The 15,259-nt window shown below is 56.7% G+C and overlaps 1 protein-coding gene across 1 annotated transcript in view; it reads left to right on the top strand.

The window, feature by feature from the left end:
• LOC117644670 overlaps positions 1–15,259 on the top strand; it is a 33,562-nt gene that overhangs the window by 13,696 nt on the left and 4,607 nt on the right. Inside the window, exons 4-6 of the mRNA XM_034384282.1 lie at positions 2,081–2,243; positions 5,000–5,136; positions 11,865–12,005. Of these exons, the coding sequence (XP_034240173.1) occupies positions 2,081–2,243; positions 5,000–5,136; positions 11,865–11,977 (413 nt within the window). The 3' untranslated portion in view covers positions 11,978–12,005. The remainder of the gene's footprint in view (positions 1–2,080; positions 2,244–4,999; positions 5,137–11,864; positions 12,006–15,259) is intronic.

Raw genomic sequence — 15,259 nt, 5'->3', positions numbered from 1 at the left:
AGGCTGTCTCTCTCGCACTCGCGGGGCGTGCCGAGGCGGTGCGAGAGAGACAGAGCGAGAAAGAACGGTCTTGGATCGGCCTGCAGCCCCGTTTAGGTGTGACAAATGGCAGCCCGTCCAGGCCGCCCCGCGGCCACCCAGCCAAGCCGCCACACAGTGGGCCAGAAGACCGGTGGAGGCGGACAAAACTCTACACGCGTTTTGAGCTCCAGAGTCGCTTAACAGGACTCAAAACCGAACGTGTGACCCCACCAATGGATTCCTCGTTCGGAGAGCAATCCATTGGTGGGGTCACACGTTCGGTTCGAGTCCCATTAAGCGACTGTGGAGCTCAAAACGCGTCTGGTGTTTTGGCCGCCTCCACCGGTCTTCTGGCCCACTGTGTGCCAGCCAAGCCGCCAGCAGACCCGGCAGGGCGTCTTGCTGGTCTGGCGGTCTTGGCGTTAGATTGACGTCTGGATAAGGGCCGGGTTTGCCCTGCAATTGCCTTGCAGGTGGCGAGGGCGAGAGGGAGGGTTCAACTCCCGGCGGCGGCTTCATTTTTTACTTTCATTTTCCTGGTGTACCGTCACTGCGGCGGCCGACGGCGCGGGGGAGTTGGTCGCGCGGCCATCCCAACAGTCCCGCACTGCAAAAATAAAATTAAACCGCACCCCACACTGTTAAACAAAGCGCGACACTCGGCCGAGTTTCGCCTCAAACTTTCGGCGCGGAAATTACGCGAGTTATTGGCCGTGTCTCTGTCGCACCCTCGCGGGACGCGCCATGGGTGCGAGAGAGGCGGACACACTGCGGAATCGGCCGGCAGCGAAACGAATTGTGCGCTCCGCCGTCGCGTCGCCCGGGATAAGAAGGCGGTCCTGGGGCGCACGGTGGGCCAGAAGACCGGTGGAAGCGGCCGAAACTCTAGACGCGTTTTGAGCTCCAGAGTCGCTAAACAGGACTCGAACCGAACGTGTGACCCCACCAATGGATTGCTCTCCGAACGAGGAATCCATTGGTGGGGTCGCACGTTCGGTTCGAGTCCCATTTAGCGACTCTGGAGCTCAAAACGCGTAGAGTTTTGGCCGCCTCCACCGGCCTTCTGGCCCACTGTGCGCTTGGCTTCGGGTCCTTCGGGTCCTTCGGGCGGGGCGTCGCTTCGCGGCCGGACGGCGTGCGAAGGTCGGGCCGAACACTTTGGACGGCGTCCAAAATACTACCCGCTGGACGCAGGGGCAGGGGCGGCAGGGGCGGCGGCAGGGGCGGCGGCAGGGGCCGGGGAGAGAGGGGGGCGAGCAGGGTCGACAGAAGATAGTTTTGCGTAAATGAAGGGGCTGGGAAAGAAATCTGCATTCGGGAGGTCGAGGGTGTAGCATTAGGGCTTGGCACGGCTAGCACGCCTGGCGACGAGCAACGACCCGAGACCACCAGTGTGTTGCGGGAGGGAGAGAGAGAGAGAGAGAGGGAGAGAGAGAGAGAGAGAGAGAGAGAGAGAGAGAGAGGGGAGAGAGAGAGAGAGAGAGAGAGAGAGAGAGAGTGTATGTGCGCAAGTTGTGCCAAGGAGGGACCGCCCCAGCAGAGCGACCCCTCAAAGAACAAAGTGGAAACTCAAAATTTGCTAGTTTGTTTTCCCCTTTTTTGAACAAACCAAAAATCTTTTTTTTTTTCACTGTCTGCCCTGTCTGCCTGTCCGTCTGCCCCTGATGAAAAGGGCTGCTCCTCCCAGACCTGGCGCCTCCTTGGGGACCTAGCATTAGTCTTCATTCCTGCCGATCGGTCTGCCCCCGGTCTGCCCTGCCCCCCTGTGCACCCAGTGCCCCCTGCGCCTCCCTGCCGTCGCCTACACTGCTACGCACTGCTACGAGTGTGACGTCATAACCGTGAGATGGGACTCGCTAAACGGGACTCGAACCGAACGTGTGACCCCACCAATGGATTGCTCTCCGAACGAGGAATCCATTGGTGGGGTCACACGTTCGGTTCGAGTCATGTTTCGCGACTCTGGAGCTCAAAACGCATCTAGAGTTTTGGCCACCTCCACCGGTCTTCCGGCCCTTGTGGCTCGTCCAATGACAGTCTTCCTTTTCCTCTGTTGCAGCGCCGGACGTGCAGATCGTGGACGAGAACATGCACCCCGTGTCGGAGCGCTACTACAAGGCGGGCTCCGCGGTGGAGCTCACCTGCCTGGCGGGGCAGTTGGAGGGCCCCGGAGACACGGTGCACTGGAGTCGGGGCCGGCAGCCCCTCAGCGCGGGCGTCAGGTAAGGAGGGTCGCGAGGACGTGGGTTCGAATACCCACCACGTCGGGCAGTGGGCCAGAGGACCGGTGAGGCGGCAAAAATCCCGGACGCGTTTTGAGCTGCAGAGTCGCTAAATGGGACTCGAACCGAACGTGTGACCCCACCAATGAACTCCTCGTTCGGAGAGCAACCCATTGGTGGGGTCACACGTTCGGTTCGAGTCCTGATCAGCGACTTTGGAGCTCAAAACGCGTCTAGAGTTTTGGCCGCCTGCACTGGTCTTCTGGCCCACTGTGCGCCGGACTCTTTTTTTGTTGGTTTGTCCTCATTCCGTGCGGTTCAGTGGCTTATGAAGGCCCCAATATCACCGCGAGAGGCGCCCGGGGACCCATAGCGCTCACAGTACAGGGCTACAGGTGAGAGAGAGAGCTGGAGGACAGAAGAGAGAGAGAGAGAGAGGAGAGAGAGAGAGAGAGAGAGAGAGAGAGAGAGAGAGAGAGAGGGAGAGAAAAGAGAAGAAAAAAAAAAAATTGCCACGCAAGTCACGTCGGCGGGGCGTCCACACAGCCTCGGACACCAAGGCATCCGTGATCGAACTGGCTGTGCGGCCACCTGTGTGTACGCTGCCGCCTCCGGTCAACGCGCAAAGTAACTGGACAAAGAAACGTGTTTCGGCCGCGTAAAAGTACCGTCTGAAAAGAAAAGTGGAGCGCCGTCGTCGGTCGGTCGACATTTTGCGCTCTCTTTTCGTGTTTCTTTTAGTGGCGGCCCGCGTCTGGGGCGGGAGAGGCCGATTGGAAGTAATGAAAATAGCCAAGTAAACGCAGACACAATGGTCTGCCCTCCACGGGGACACCCCCTACCCCCCGTCCACATCGTGTCGCGCCTCGGCGCCGTCCTGAATGTCACACTGCTTGTCTTTATGCAAAACAGCAGTTCGTTTGCTTATTCATTCGCTCTGCATGAGAAAACGACTAATTGCGGAAAATAAATGGAGTTCAATCGGTCCATCAGCGAAGGGCCCGCCTCCCCCTCCCCGCGGATTGGACAAAGCCTCTACGGCCCCGCGGGTTCGAACACTGTCGGAGCAGTATTTTCTTTCTCTCGTTGTGAAACGCTAAGAAATTGGTGAGGGCACTCCTCGCAAGCTTGGGGGATTTTTTAAAGGTCCTTCACCTCGTCGTGAAGTTGAACCCGAGTCAAAGACAGGGATTACAACCTGCAGTGCTGGAAGAAGAAAAGGAAAAAACGGGAATGCTCGGCCGGGTGATTCAGAAGCCGTTTCCTCCTCGACGTGCAAATGAAGACATAATCAGGAAGGAGGTGGGGGGGGGCTTCAACTCGAATAAAAGGCGGAGACGCATTGTTGCAGTTATTTATTTGAAGCGGGAGGCTTGACTCGCGGTGGCAAGCCGGCAGGTCGGGGCACACGCAGGAAAAGCGGGGAAAGCTGTGCTTCCGGGCCAAGTTTTCCGCCACTTTAAAATTTCCTTGGCCTCCGGTGTTTGGTTCTTCTTTGTTGTTTCCTTTTGTTTGCTCCGCCGTCTTTTGTCGGGTCCCCCCCCCCCCCCTCCCCCTCCTCATCCTACCCCCCCCCCCCCCCCCTCCCCCTCCCCCCTTTCCCCTTCCCCCCCCCCCCCCCCCTCCCCTCCTCCTCTCCCCCCCCCGGGGGTTGTGTGTGCCCCGAGTGCATCTGGAGACTCAGGGTAGTGGAGGAGATTCGGAGCACCGTCGGTGTCCGAACTACTTTCATTCATCGACGGGAGTAGAGTAACGGCAACAGCAATGCCTTCCTCCACAAAAAAAAAACAACTTTTTCTAAACAAAAATGCTTTTTAATGTTTTTGTAGTAAAATTGCCGAGTTTCTCATTAGTGATTTTTATTTCTCATTGCCCTGAGCGTGCTTTGCGACCGTCGACTTATCGCTGACGCGAGTCCGGTGGATGGAAGTGGGCTGTTCCCACTCGTTTTAATCCAGTTTTAATCCGGCGACGTGACGGTTATCGCGTTCCCGTCGACGTCCGCCCCGACGTCGGCTGCCCCCGCCCTGACGTCCTGACGTACCCACGAGCGGTCGGCCAGCACCGACCGGCGGCTGCCTTGCCTTCGGGGAAAAGACAGAGACCACCTTGGTGCAATTGTTGAACCGGTTTTTCGCTCAAACTGCGAAAGGTTTCATGTGTACATGTATAGCGCTCTCTCTCTCTCTCTCTCTCTCTCTCTCTCTCTCTCTCTCTCTCTCTCTCTCTCTCTCTCCCTCTCTCTCTCTCTCTCTCTCTCTGTCCTCTTCTCCCCCTATCGCGGTGCGTGTGCCATCAGAGAAGAACGAGAGAGGCAGGAAGTGAGAGTGACGTGGTCGCCGCCTTTGAAAAGTTGGTCCGAACGTGCCCCCGCCGAGTTGTTCGAGTATGAGAAAGTCATGCCCTATCTGGGACTCTGGGAGGGCCGTGTCTGGCCGTGTGTCCAAGCCATTGTGGGGCGGCACACTGGAAAAAGTGAGAGAAACACGAACCTGGGCGTCGGTCACAGTCTAGCTGCCACGCCTAAAACCTTTTTTTGTATTTTGAGCATAATTCACTTTGTTATACGAAGAAATAGTTCGTAAAGTTTCTTAGTAAGCGTATGTGTGCTGAAAATACTTTGTTTTAACAAGCTGATTTTCTTTGTAAGGCCTTTAATGGTTTTTAAGGTTTTCTCCGTGCAAACACTCAAGGATTTTTCAAAAAAAAAATTAAAAAATGGACATTGCGCTAATTTTTTGGCACTCTGCTTGCAGCACCAACGCCAGCACCCTAAACGGCAGGGTGGTGTCCACGCTGACGCTCCGCCACGCCCAGAAGAAGGACTCGGGGAACTACAGCTGCTCGGTTGGCAGCCTGGCCGGCACCAGCGTGGCCGTGCACGTGCTCAACGGTAAGCCTCGCCGGCCCGGGTTCAAATACCGGCCTCCATTTTTTTTTCTCTCCCCTGGCGGTGCGTCGTTGGCCGCCGGGTGGGCCTTTGGCAGCCTTTGGTGTCGAGTTTCATCTGTGGCGGAGTTGAGCCGCATTCCAGCTTCCAGCGCTCCTAGCGCTTGTAGCGGTCGGCCAGTTTGGCGAGCGCAGCGGCCGCCTGGTGGTTCTAATCCGAACTAGCCGAAGGCACTGCTGCGCAGTGGGCAAGAAGGCCGGTGGAGGCGGCCAGAACTCCAGACGCGTTTTGGGCTCCACAGTCGCTGAATGGGACTCGAACTGAACGTGTGACCCCACCAATGGATTCTTCGTTCGGGGAGCAATCCATTGGTGGGGCCACACGTTGGTTCGAGTCCCATTTAGGGACTCCGAAGCTCAAAACGCGTCTAGAGTTTTAGCCACCTCTACTGGTCTTCCGGCCCACTGTGCACCGCCCAGGGCGCCCATTTCGTCGCCCTGTCTCTCTCGCTCCTAGGCGGTGGTACGCCCCCGGGAGGGGTCTTTTCTTCTTCGACTACTCGTGCAGAAGGTTCGGAAAACCACGGCCCCCATGCAGACGACACACACACACACACACTCTCACACACAAAATCTCCGCCCTCTCTCTCTCTCTCTCTCTCTCTCTCTCTCTCTCTCTCTCCCTCTCTCTCTCTCTCTCCCTCTCCCTCTCTCTCTCTCTCCAAGTCGAGTGTCCGCGGCGCCCCGTGCCGTACCCGGCACGAGGGGAACCGGAAGAAAGGAAACTTTACCTCTCGGACAACGCCCCTCCCCTCCCCCTCCCCCCTCTCGCGGTGGGGCCCAGGACGCTGTCGGAACGGGTTAAGAGCGCCCTCTCTCTCGGAAATGTTCGCCCGACAGCACGCTTCTCTACATGACTTTCCTTCTCTGTCTGTCTGTCTGTCTCTCTCTCTGACCCGGCGGAAGCAGGTAGGCAGACCGTTCGGCTCGAGTGTTTGCCTACTTGCCTACCGCACAGTGGGCCAAAAGACCGGTGGAGGCGGCCAAAACTCTAGACACGTTTTGAGCTCCAGAGTCGCTAAATGGGCCTCGAACCGAACGTGTGACCCCACCAATGGATTGCTCTCCGGACGAGGAATCCATTGGTGGGGTCACACGTTCGGTTCGAGTCCTGTTTAGCGACTCTGGAGCTCAAAACGCGTCTAGAGTTTTGGCCGCCTCCACCGGTCTTCTGGCCCACTGTGTACCGCCGAGGCGTCCTTGGCGGCCCTTTGGCCTCCAGAACCTCCACAGACCTCCAGGATGACGTCGACGGTCCGTCGACGGGGAGGTCTCGGGGCATCCGCAGCCGCACGGCGCCATTGTCTCCCGGACACTTGCAGTGCAACAATGGGACGGAACAGGCCGCCGCCGCCGCCTTCACAAAGATTCTTCTCGTGGCGTGGTCTCCTTGCAGGCGAACTCGCGGCGACGACTCATGTTGTTGTTGTTGTTGTTGTTGTTGTTTGTTATTTCAAAGTGGGTGTCCGGCCCGCCCAGCTCCATCGAGGAAATGGCTGCATCGTTATCCATCGCGCGCGAGGGAGAAAAACTCGTTGCGTTTATCTGTTTTGTTTGATTAGAAAAATGCGTGCGGAGTGGTGTGTGGGCACACTGTGTGCGTCGCGAGAGCGGCGTCGCGTCGTCGCCAGACGAGAGTAGCGCTGTCCATCTCGCTCTGCCTCCAGAGAGACTCGTTCATATACGTCTGCAAAGCCCTGGCTGCCCCGGCTGCCCCCACGGCGAGCTCACCTGCCGAGGACCGCCACAGCGACCCTGCCCCCCCCCCCCCCCCCGGACGGCCTTGATAAGGGAAAAGCTCAAGGAGAGTGGAATTCTTAGCGCCAGACTGGAACCCTTCTCTCTCTCTCTCTCTCTCTCTCTCTCTCTCTCTCTCTCTCTCTCTCTCTCTCTCTCTCTCTCTCTCTCTTTCTCTCTCTCTGCCTCCCCATTTGGATTTTTGTTGTGCTCTTCGCGAATGACGGCACGAAAACATGGGCCGTGCGTGTAAAAAAACAGGATGTATCTGAATTCGCTGCGTGACACCATGGCGACGGGCGACCTAACTCTCACACACACACACACACACGCGGTTTTTTTTCCGCCACCCTCTCGATTTTCTGGTTCTGCCGGCACCTCTTCTTTATTATTTAACCTCGTCTCTCCCTTTTCGGGACCTGGTATAATGCATATTTTTTTGCCACGTTTTTACTTAAAAAAAAAAATATCGCCTCTACTCCCGTTTGCTTGTGTAATGACGAGCACGGTGCATTCCAAATGCCAAATCGTGGCCCGATTACGATGGCCTCTTCGCTCCCCCGCCAACTTCACAACAACAACAACAACAGCAACAACAACAACAACAGCAACAGCCGCAGAGGAGTCATCAGCGCGCCGAAGACGCCACCACCACTGTTTGCGAAGTGGACCGGGCCGATAGTTTGGCCACACCGCCGTCTGATTGTTCGATGTTCGTCAACAAATAATGCGGTATCCGTCGCTCCATCTATTCATCTCTCTATCTATACATCTATCTATCTATCGGTGCACGGAATGGCCGTTGGATCCTCGCCAAGGGAAGATACATCGTGAGTCGCCATGACCTCCTCAACCCCGGCTTGGTGCTTCTCGGCTCCTCGGCTCCCCTCGCCGTCCAGTCCCAGTGATCCTACCACAATCCGTGCCCCCCCCCCCCCCCCCGCCTTGTAAGTCCACTGGGATTGTCTTGTTTGAAACCGGCGGGTCCAGAAACCACGTGACACGGAGGGGTTACGTGATAGGTGCACGGCAAGGAGCTAATGCCACACAGTGTCAGGGCGGCGAACAGGTGACCGTCTGGTTCATGCATGGGGAACGCGGTGCTGTGTAAGCCTTTCTTTCTCTCGCTCCTTGACTGCCCCCCTTCCCCCTTTCGCTGCCGGCAACGTCAAGAATATTGCGTTGGGGAAACGTTTTTCCTTCGTCTACTCTTTTTTTTTGTTAGATAAAGTTTGTGCACCCTGTCCTCATTTTGTCGCGGCACGCTTCATGGTCGAGTGCGTTGACTCTCGCTGATCGTGGTTCGATTCCTGGTGTACTCTTTTTTTTAACGGGGCAGTGAGTTTGCTTTTGTCCTTTCTGTGGAAGCTCAAACAAGGAAAGTCGGAGTGCGCTCCGCTGCAGCGGAGTTGGGGTCTCGTTACCGTGTGCGAAAGCAACGCGTTCGACTCGGTGCACGGCGGGCCACAGTGGGCCAGAAGGCCGGTGGAGGCGGACAAATCTCTAGACGCGTTTTAAGCTCCAGAGTCGCTAAGCAGTACTCGAACCGAACGTGTGACCGCACCAATGGATTCCTCGTTCGGAGAGCAATCCATTGGTGGGATCACACGTTCAGTTCGAGTCCCAATTAGCGACTCTGCAGCTCAAAACGCGTCCGACTTTCACCGCCTCCACCGGTCTTCTGGCCCACTGTGCGCCCCACCAATGGCTGCCCGGCCGCCTCGGAATCCTTGGCAGGGCGATAAGGGTGCCGGTCGGGACTTTAATCAGTCAAAAGGGTTTAGGCGGCAAGGACGTGGAAAATTGGCCGACAGATAACACAGCGGGCTGAATTGATGAGGGAGAGACACAGACAGTCGCAGCAACGACTCTGCGCGTGACTCTGCCAGTCGTACGGACTGCAGCGGTGGGCTGTATGGCTTTACTGGTGGTGGGGGGAAAATCGGAGTGGTGGGGGAAGTAGGTGCAGTGGACGGCAAGCGGCTTGCATGTGGTGGGGGTATGGACGGAGTGGTGGGGGAATAGGCGCACCGGCTGGCCGAGGCTGGACTGGTGGTGAGGCAAGGCTTGGAGTGGTGGGGGAGTCCCGCGCGTCCCCAGCTGGGTGAACTGACCCGACTACACAAGTCGTAGATTCATGACTAAAAAAGACTACCCTGGCTGCAGCGCGTATTGTGTTGCCCGCATGAAAACAAAGTGTGGCCAAGCCGTGCACACTTTGGTAGACACGTAAACAAATACGGAAGCCGAAAAAAGGGGCGCTCGGGACATTCGTCTTAATTTTTTTCCTCCCGTGAGATGTAGCTGGTGTGCATTTAATTGCCACGACAAAAAAATGCCGTGACCACCAAACTCGTTTTTTTTTCTCGCTCTCTTTTTTTAAGTCAGGAGGAGGCAGGCTGCTGGGCGGCACTTCAAAGGCAGGCAGGCGCCTCCGCAAACGTTTCTGCTCCGTTTTAATTTTGCGGTAATGCCGCTCGGCCCGTGGCTGCCAGCTCGGCCAGCCCAGCCAGCCCGCCAGCCAGCCAGCCAGCCAGCCGCACTTTGTCATCTCCTCGGATTTGTCGAGGCCTCGCTCCGCTTAATGAAGGAAGAAATCGCGGCGGGGGAGGAATGAGACGCTTTTTAAGTGGCCTTTAAGCGTCACGTTTTACCTTCCAGTCGGACATTGTTCCCTGGGACGCTACATTTCGACTTGTCGCTTTTCCCGGCGCAGTGGGCCAGAAGACCGGTGGAGGCGGCCAAAATCCCGGACGCGTTTTGAGCTCCAGAGTCGCTGAATGGGGCTCGAACCGAACGTGTGACCCCACCAATGGATTGCTCTCCGAACGAGGAATCCATTGGTGGGGTCACACGTTCCGTTCGAGTCATGTTTAGCGACTCTGGAGCTCAAAACGCGTTTAGAATTTTGGCCGCCTCCACCGGTCTTCGGGCCCACTGAGCGTCGCTTGGCCCGCTCAAGTTTTTTCCCCTGCTCTGCTACGCTAGGCTGGGCTAGCCAGGCCACGCTGGCTGGAGCCGGCCCAATGGAAGGGTCGTGTAAGGGCAGCGTGCGGACGGGCGTAGGCCTGGCCTGCCTGCCTGCCAGGTGGAGCCAAACGGTCTGTGAAGCAAAGGGAGGCTCATGTTTTGCGGTTTAACAAGACAACCCTTCGGTACAAAAGGGCGACGTTTTGCAGCTAGCCCATTCCCTTGGTGCATTACAGCCGGGGGCTCGATATAAAAAAAAAGGGCTTGACAGCCAAGAAGTTGGCCTTTGCCACGCTGCTTGCTAGTATGTATGAGATTTTTTCCCATTTCCTGACTCGCCTCCGCAGGCTCCGCAGGCTCCGCAGCCTGGCAGTGGGGTGGGCGCTGATGGATCGGCTGATCCTTGGCTGGAGAGAGTGACCGCTGGAGAAACTGACTGACCGACAGCCGCGCTGGACAGGCACCGTTCCGGCCTGCCGATCGCACAGCACACTGTAAAAAAACTTGTTTTTTTTTTACACGAACATTTTTGTTTTGTGTACGCCCACGCTGTTTTTAAGCCCACTATAACAAATTTAAATTAAAACGGATTGAGTCTTTTTAGATTTTTTTTATTTTTTTTTATTTTGTTGTTTTATTGGCAGAGCAGCACTGCATACTGCTGCCAAATGTTGACACGCTGTCAACGCAAGTGCCGCGGATCGGCGGTGTAAGGGAGGCTTTTCCACGGGCAGAGAGTGAGGCAACTGAAAGCGCGTTTTGTGTGTGTGTGTGTGCGTGCGTGTGTGTGTGTGTGTCGGTGTGTGTGTCGGTGAGTGTGCGTGTGTGTCTGTGTCTCTCTCTCTCTGTCTGTGTGTGTGTGTGTGTGTGTGTGTGTGTGTGTGTGTGTGTGTGTTCACGGCCATTGAGCTGCCTCGTGGAGGCTGAACCAACACGGATCAGAAGAATACGTGATGTTTGCTGACAGTGCGCGGGTACGGGAGGCGGGAGGACGGCGGCGGCGGTGTTGGCACCCGGCGGACGGACGGACAGGCCGACAGACAGACAGACAGACAGACAGACAGACAGACAGACAGACGCCGCCAGTCATCAGGCGGTAGGAAACGCGTGCGCAAAGAGTGATTTACATGCTGTCACAGCGGGATTCGTCGCCCACCACCCCCGGCAGGCAGCAGATCGAGACACACTGTCTCTCTCGCACCCATACGGGGCGCGCACCCCTGAGTGCGAGAGGGACGGAGCGACGACTCTCGGAATCAGTCTGCATAGGCAGGCAGGCACTGCACGCCGCAAGCCTACGCTAGCCTCCATCCAGCCTACGGGTGCGACGGGGACGAAAAATGTCTCCGAACACGTCAGGGAACGTGAAGATCGATCTCGTCAATACACCATCCCTCTCGCACACACTAGCGCAGACACACACTCACACACACACACACACACACACACACACACACACACACACACACACACACACACACAGAGTGTACCCTTGGGGGTCGAGGCGAGGCTAGCCGCCGAATCTGCGGCCGAAATCTGGTCTCTCTAAAGTGGGCGACGGCGGGCGGTATCTGGATCGAGAATTTGTCTGCGGCTCGCTCGCCGGGCTTGCCGCCACTGCCGCCGCGCTGCCGCTGGCTGGCTTGCAATATCGGCCACGCGCATATTTCAAGGACGTTCTTCGCAGAGACGCCGGAAAAACGCAAAGTTGCCAAAAAGCTTTGCCAATTTAATTTTTTTTTTCAGGTTTCGGAAAGAACCTCTTTTGCTTTCGGTCGGGAGTTTATATTTATTCATCTCGGTTCCGCTTTAGAAAAACGGAAGCCGATAAGTCACTCCTTCCGTTAGAAGGAAAAACACTCCAATTTAAAAAATAAAACTCGTCGGAATTTTATTTTTCATGGACGTTTTTTTTTTGTTTTTCGAAAGAAATGTGTTTAAATTATTGGTTTTGTTTGTCTGCAGGGGAGCTGCCCGCCGCGGTGCACGACGGCAACTCCGGCGTCACGTCGAACCGCGTGGCGACCTGGCTGCTCGCCCTGGTGCAGTGCAGCCAACTGCTGGCCAGCGGCCGGTGACAGTTGGCCTCCCTGCTCACGGCCTAAGGTGAGGTCGCGTCTTCCTTTTGGGCCAGAAGACCGGTGGGGGCGGCCGAAACTCCAGACGCGTTTTGAGCTGCAGAGTCGCTAAATGGGACTCGAACCGAACGTGTGACCCGACCAATAGATTCCTCGTTTGAAGAGCAATCCATTGGTGGGGTCACACGTTCGCTTCGGGTCCCATTTAGCGACTATGGAGCTCAGAACGCGTCTAGAATTTTGGCCGCCTCCGCGGGTCTTCTGGTGCACTGTGCAGTGTGAACAGGGTTGCCAACCCCAGCTTTCCTCCTGGGCAAAATCTGGACTTTTGGTCTTGAAAAGTTGCCCAGCCAGCTGCATCGTGGAAAGATTTGCCTACTTGTGGCAGCACTGGGCCGGGAGTCGCTGGCTGGGGCAAATCTCCGGTGACCTCTGGAGTCTGCAGGGCTCTGGACTGGAGGGCCGCCCTCCAGGTCGTCCCGAGGTGCGACCCCCAAAGCCCTCCGAGTTGAATGGGCCCGAGCGCCTGCTGCGTCGATCAGATAAAATATCTTAGCGCGTATTGTGCTGAAGGGAACTCGGCTCGTGATTTGTGTCCCCACCACCACCGCCGAGGGCTCGGCTAAGTCCACTCGTGCCGACTGCGGCCCGGATCGCTCATACTCCAGGACGAGTAGCCCAAGTCGCAACAACTCGCCGGGAACTGTTAAAGTACCACCTGCCAAGGGGTGGGGTGGACCCTCGTGTAATAGTAGTGGTACACTGAGAAAATTTGAGTCGTCACTTGATGACAATTTCAAGGCTAATTTTCCTTACAACAATGTCATCAAAACAATTGATGACATTGTTGTCACGCCCATGCAATAAGTATAGGAGCTTTGATGAAAATGTCATCAATTTGTGATGAGATTGTCATAATTTGTAAGTGATGAAAATATCATCCACCTTTTTGTCATAAAGTGACAACAAATTTTCACAGTGTACAGCCGAAATTCTCAAAATTTTACTTAATTTTTAGTTTAGTTTGGGCTATTTTTAGCTGAATCCCGGTACTTTCGAGACGTCATAGACGTCAGGTCGCTAGTTATAAGAGTCCATACCCCCTCGACCACCTGTTTCTTTGCCGTTCTTTGCACGCGATTTTTTTTTTTCGCGACTTTCCGAAATGTGTCAACAACTTTCTTCCTTTTTCGTTTGCTGCGAGGCTTATACAGGGGCTGCTATTAATGCGATAAACCCCGCTTCGACTCCACGCGTCACGGCGCCGGCTCGGCGGGGCGAACCTGGCCATGGCACCGTGGGCCAGAAGACCGGTGGAGGCGGACAAAACTCCAGACGCGTTTTGACCTCCAGAGTCGCTTAATGGGACTCGAACCGAGCGTCTGACCACACCAATGGATTGCTCTCCGAACGAGGAATCCATTGATGGGGTCACACGTTCGGTTCGAGGCTCACTAAGCAACTCTGGAGCTCAAAACGCGTTCGGGGTTCTGATCGCCTCCGCCGGTCTTCTAGCCCACTGTGCGTGGCGAGATCTAGATAGTCCGTTCGCGTGGCGAGGGGCGAGATTTAATTTCGGCGCCGTGCGAGTGCTGGAAAGTTCCGGAGTGGCCTGCCCTGGCCGGGCGATACCGGGAAGAGCTAACAGCACGATCGCCCGCGTCTGTCTCTCTCACTCGCCAAGTTCGGGGCCCGCCGCGCCCCGCCGCTCAAGTCGAAACATAAATCTTAAAAGATGGAGTTGGTTTTCATGAGGAGCTTAGTCCGCTAGTCCCTTCGGCCGATAAAGAGCTCTGTGTGGGCCGTGTGTTCCCCAGCCTCGGCCACCGCGCCGAGCAACGCGGAGCGCGCAGCCAGCCAGTGTGCTAGGCAAACACTCCCTCCCGCGAGGTCCACGAGGCGGTGGACGCCTTCAAACCGCCGGGTAGGCAACACGCTGGGCACCGCTGCGCTCGCGTTGCCTACCCGGCGGTCCGCGGGCGCTACCCAGCGCGCTGCCCAAGAAACTCCAGACGCGTTTTGAGCTAGAGAGTCGCTAAACAGGACTCGAACCGAACGGGTGACCCCACCAATGGATTCCTCGTTCGGAGAGCAATCCATTGGTGGGGTCACACGTTCGGTTCGAGTCCCATTTAGCGACTCCGCAGTTCAAAACGCGTCTAGAGTTTTGTTCGCCTCCGCCGGTCTTCTGGCCCACTCTCGCACTCGCCGACAGCCCGGCTTCGCAAAGCGTCACCTAATACGCGCCGACATGAGAGACAGCGAGAGAGAGACGGAGAGAGTGTTGCAGTGCAGTGGCGGGATGAATCGTCTAATTCCTTTTTACCGCCGGTCTTTGCGCGTCCACCATTCGTCTCAATTAGTCGCTAAAACGCAGTTAAACAGGCTGCTCTCCTGCTTCTTCCTCTTCTTCTTCTTCTTCTTCTTCTTCTTCTTCTTCTTCTCCTCCTCCTCCTCCTCCTCCTCCTCCTCCTCCTCCTCCTCCTCCTCCTCCTCCTCCTCCTCCTCCTCCTCCTCCTCCTCCTCCTCCTCCTCCTCCTCCTCCTCCTCCTCTCCCCCTCCTCCTCCTCTCCTCCTCCTCCTCCTCCTCCTCCTCCTCCTCCTCCTCCTCCTCCTCCTCCTCCTCCTCTCCTCCTCCTCCTCCTCCTCTCCTCCTCCTCCTCCTCCTCCTCCTCCTCCTCCTCCTCCTCCTTCTTTCTCTTCTCTCTCTTCGTGCTGCTCCTCCTCCTCGTCGAGCAGCCTTGCGCAAAAAAAAATAGTTCGAAGTTAATTTGATGATGAGTCAAAAAAAGAAAAATAGTTGGGCCTGCAGGCGTTTGGCGTCAACGGGCGTACCCTCAGCTTCGCTGACTTGGCTAGCGGGAGGCTGGCGCGAGGCTAGGGCGAGGCTAGCGCGGCTGGCGCGTTTTTGCAGTGTCCCAGCGCCGCCGGCTTCACGGGGCTGGAAGTGTATTGAAGGCGACACCTGGTCGGTCCTCGTTGAGAAAAAACCTTGTTTGGTGTTTGTTGCTGCCATTGGCTCTCGTCGTGGACCCAGGGATATCAGCGCCCCGCCCCGCCCCGCCCCGGGTGCGCCCTGGAACGCCCCGAGTCAAGTTTGTTCCACCTTGTGTGTACGACACGGATTTTCCGCCGCCAAAGTTTTTGGGCGCGGTATTGCCAACACAGGCGCACCACGTGAGGGACGGCGGCGGCCGCCCAGGCCTTTCCTCTGGGCCGTCCTGCGTGCCGCCATTCAAACGCGCAAGGCCGCACAGTGGGCCAGAAGACCGGTGGAGGCGG

This window comes from Thrips palmi, unplaced genomic scaffold (assembly GCF_012932325.1).
Source record: "Thrips palmi isolate BJ-2018 unplaced genomic scaffold, TpBJ-2018v1 HiC_scaffold_18, whole genome shotgun sequence".
Classification (NCBI taxonomy): Eukaryota; Metazoa; Arthropoda; class Insecta; order Thysanoptera; family Thripidae; genus Thrips; species Thrips palmi.
The sequence above is the reverse complement of the archived record's forward strand: the minus strand, read 5'-3'. Positions and strand labels throughout refer to the sequence as shown.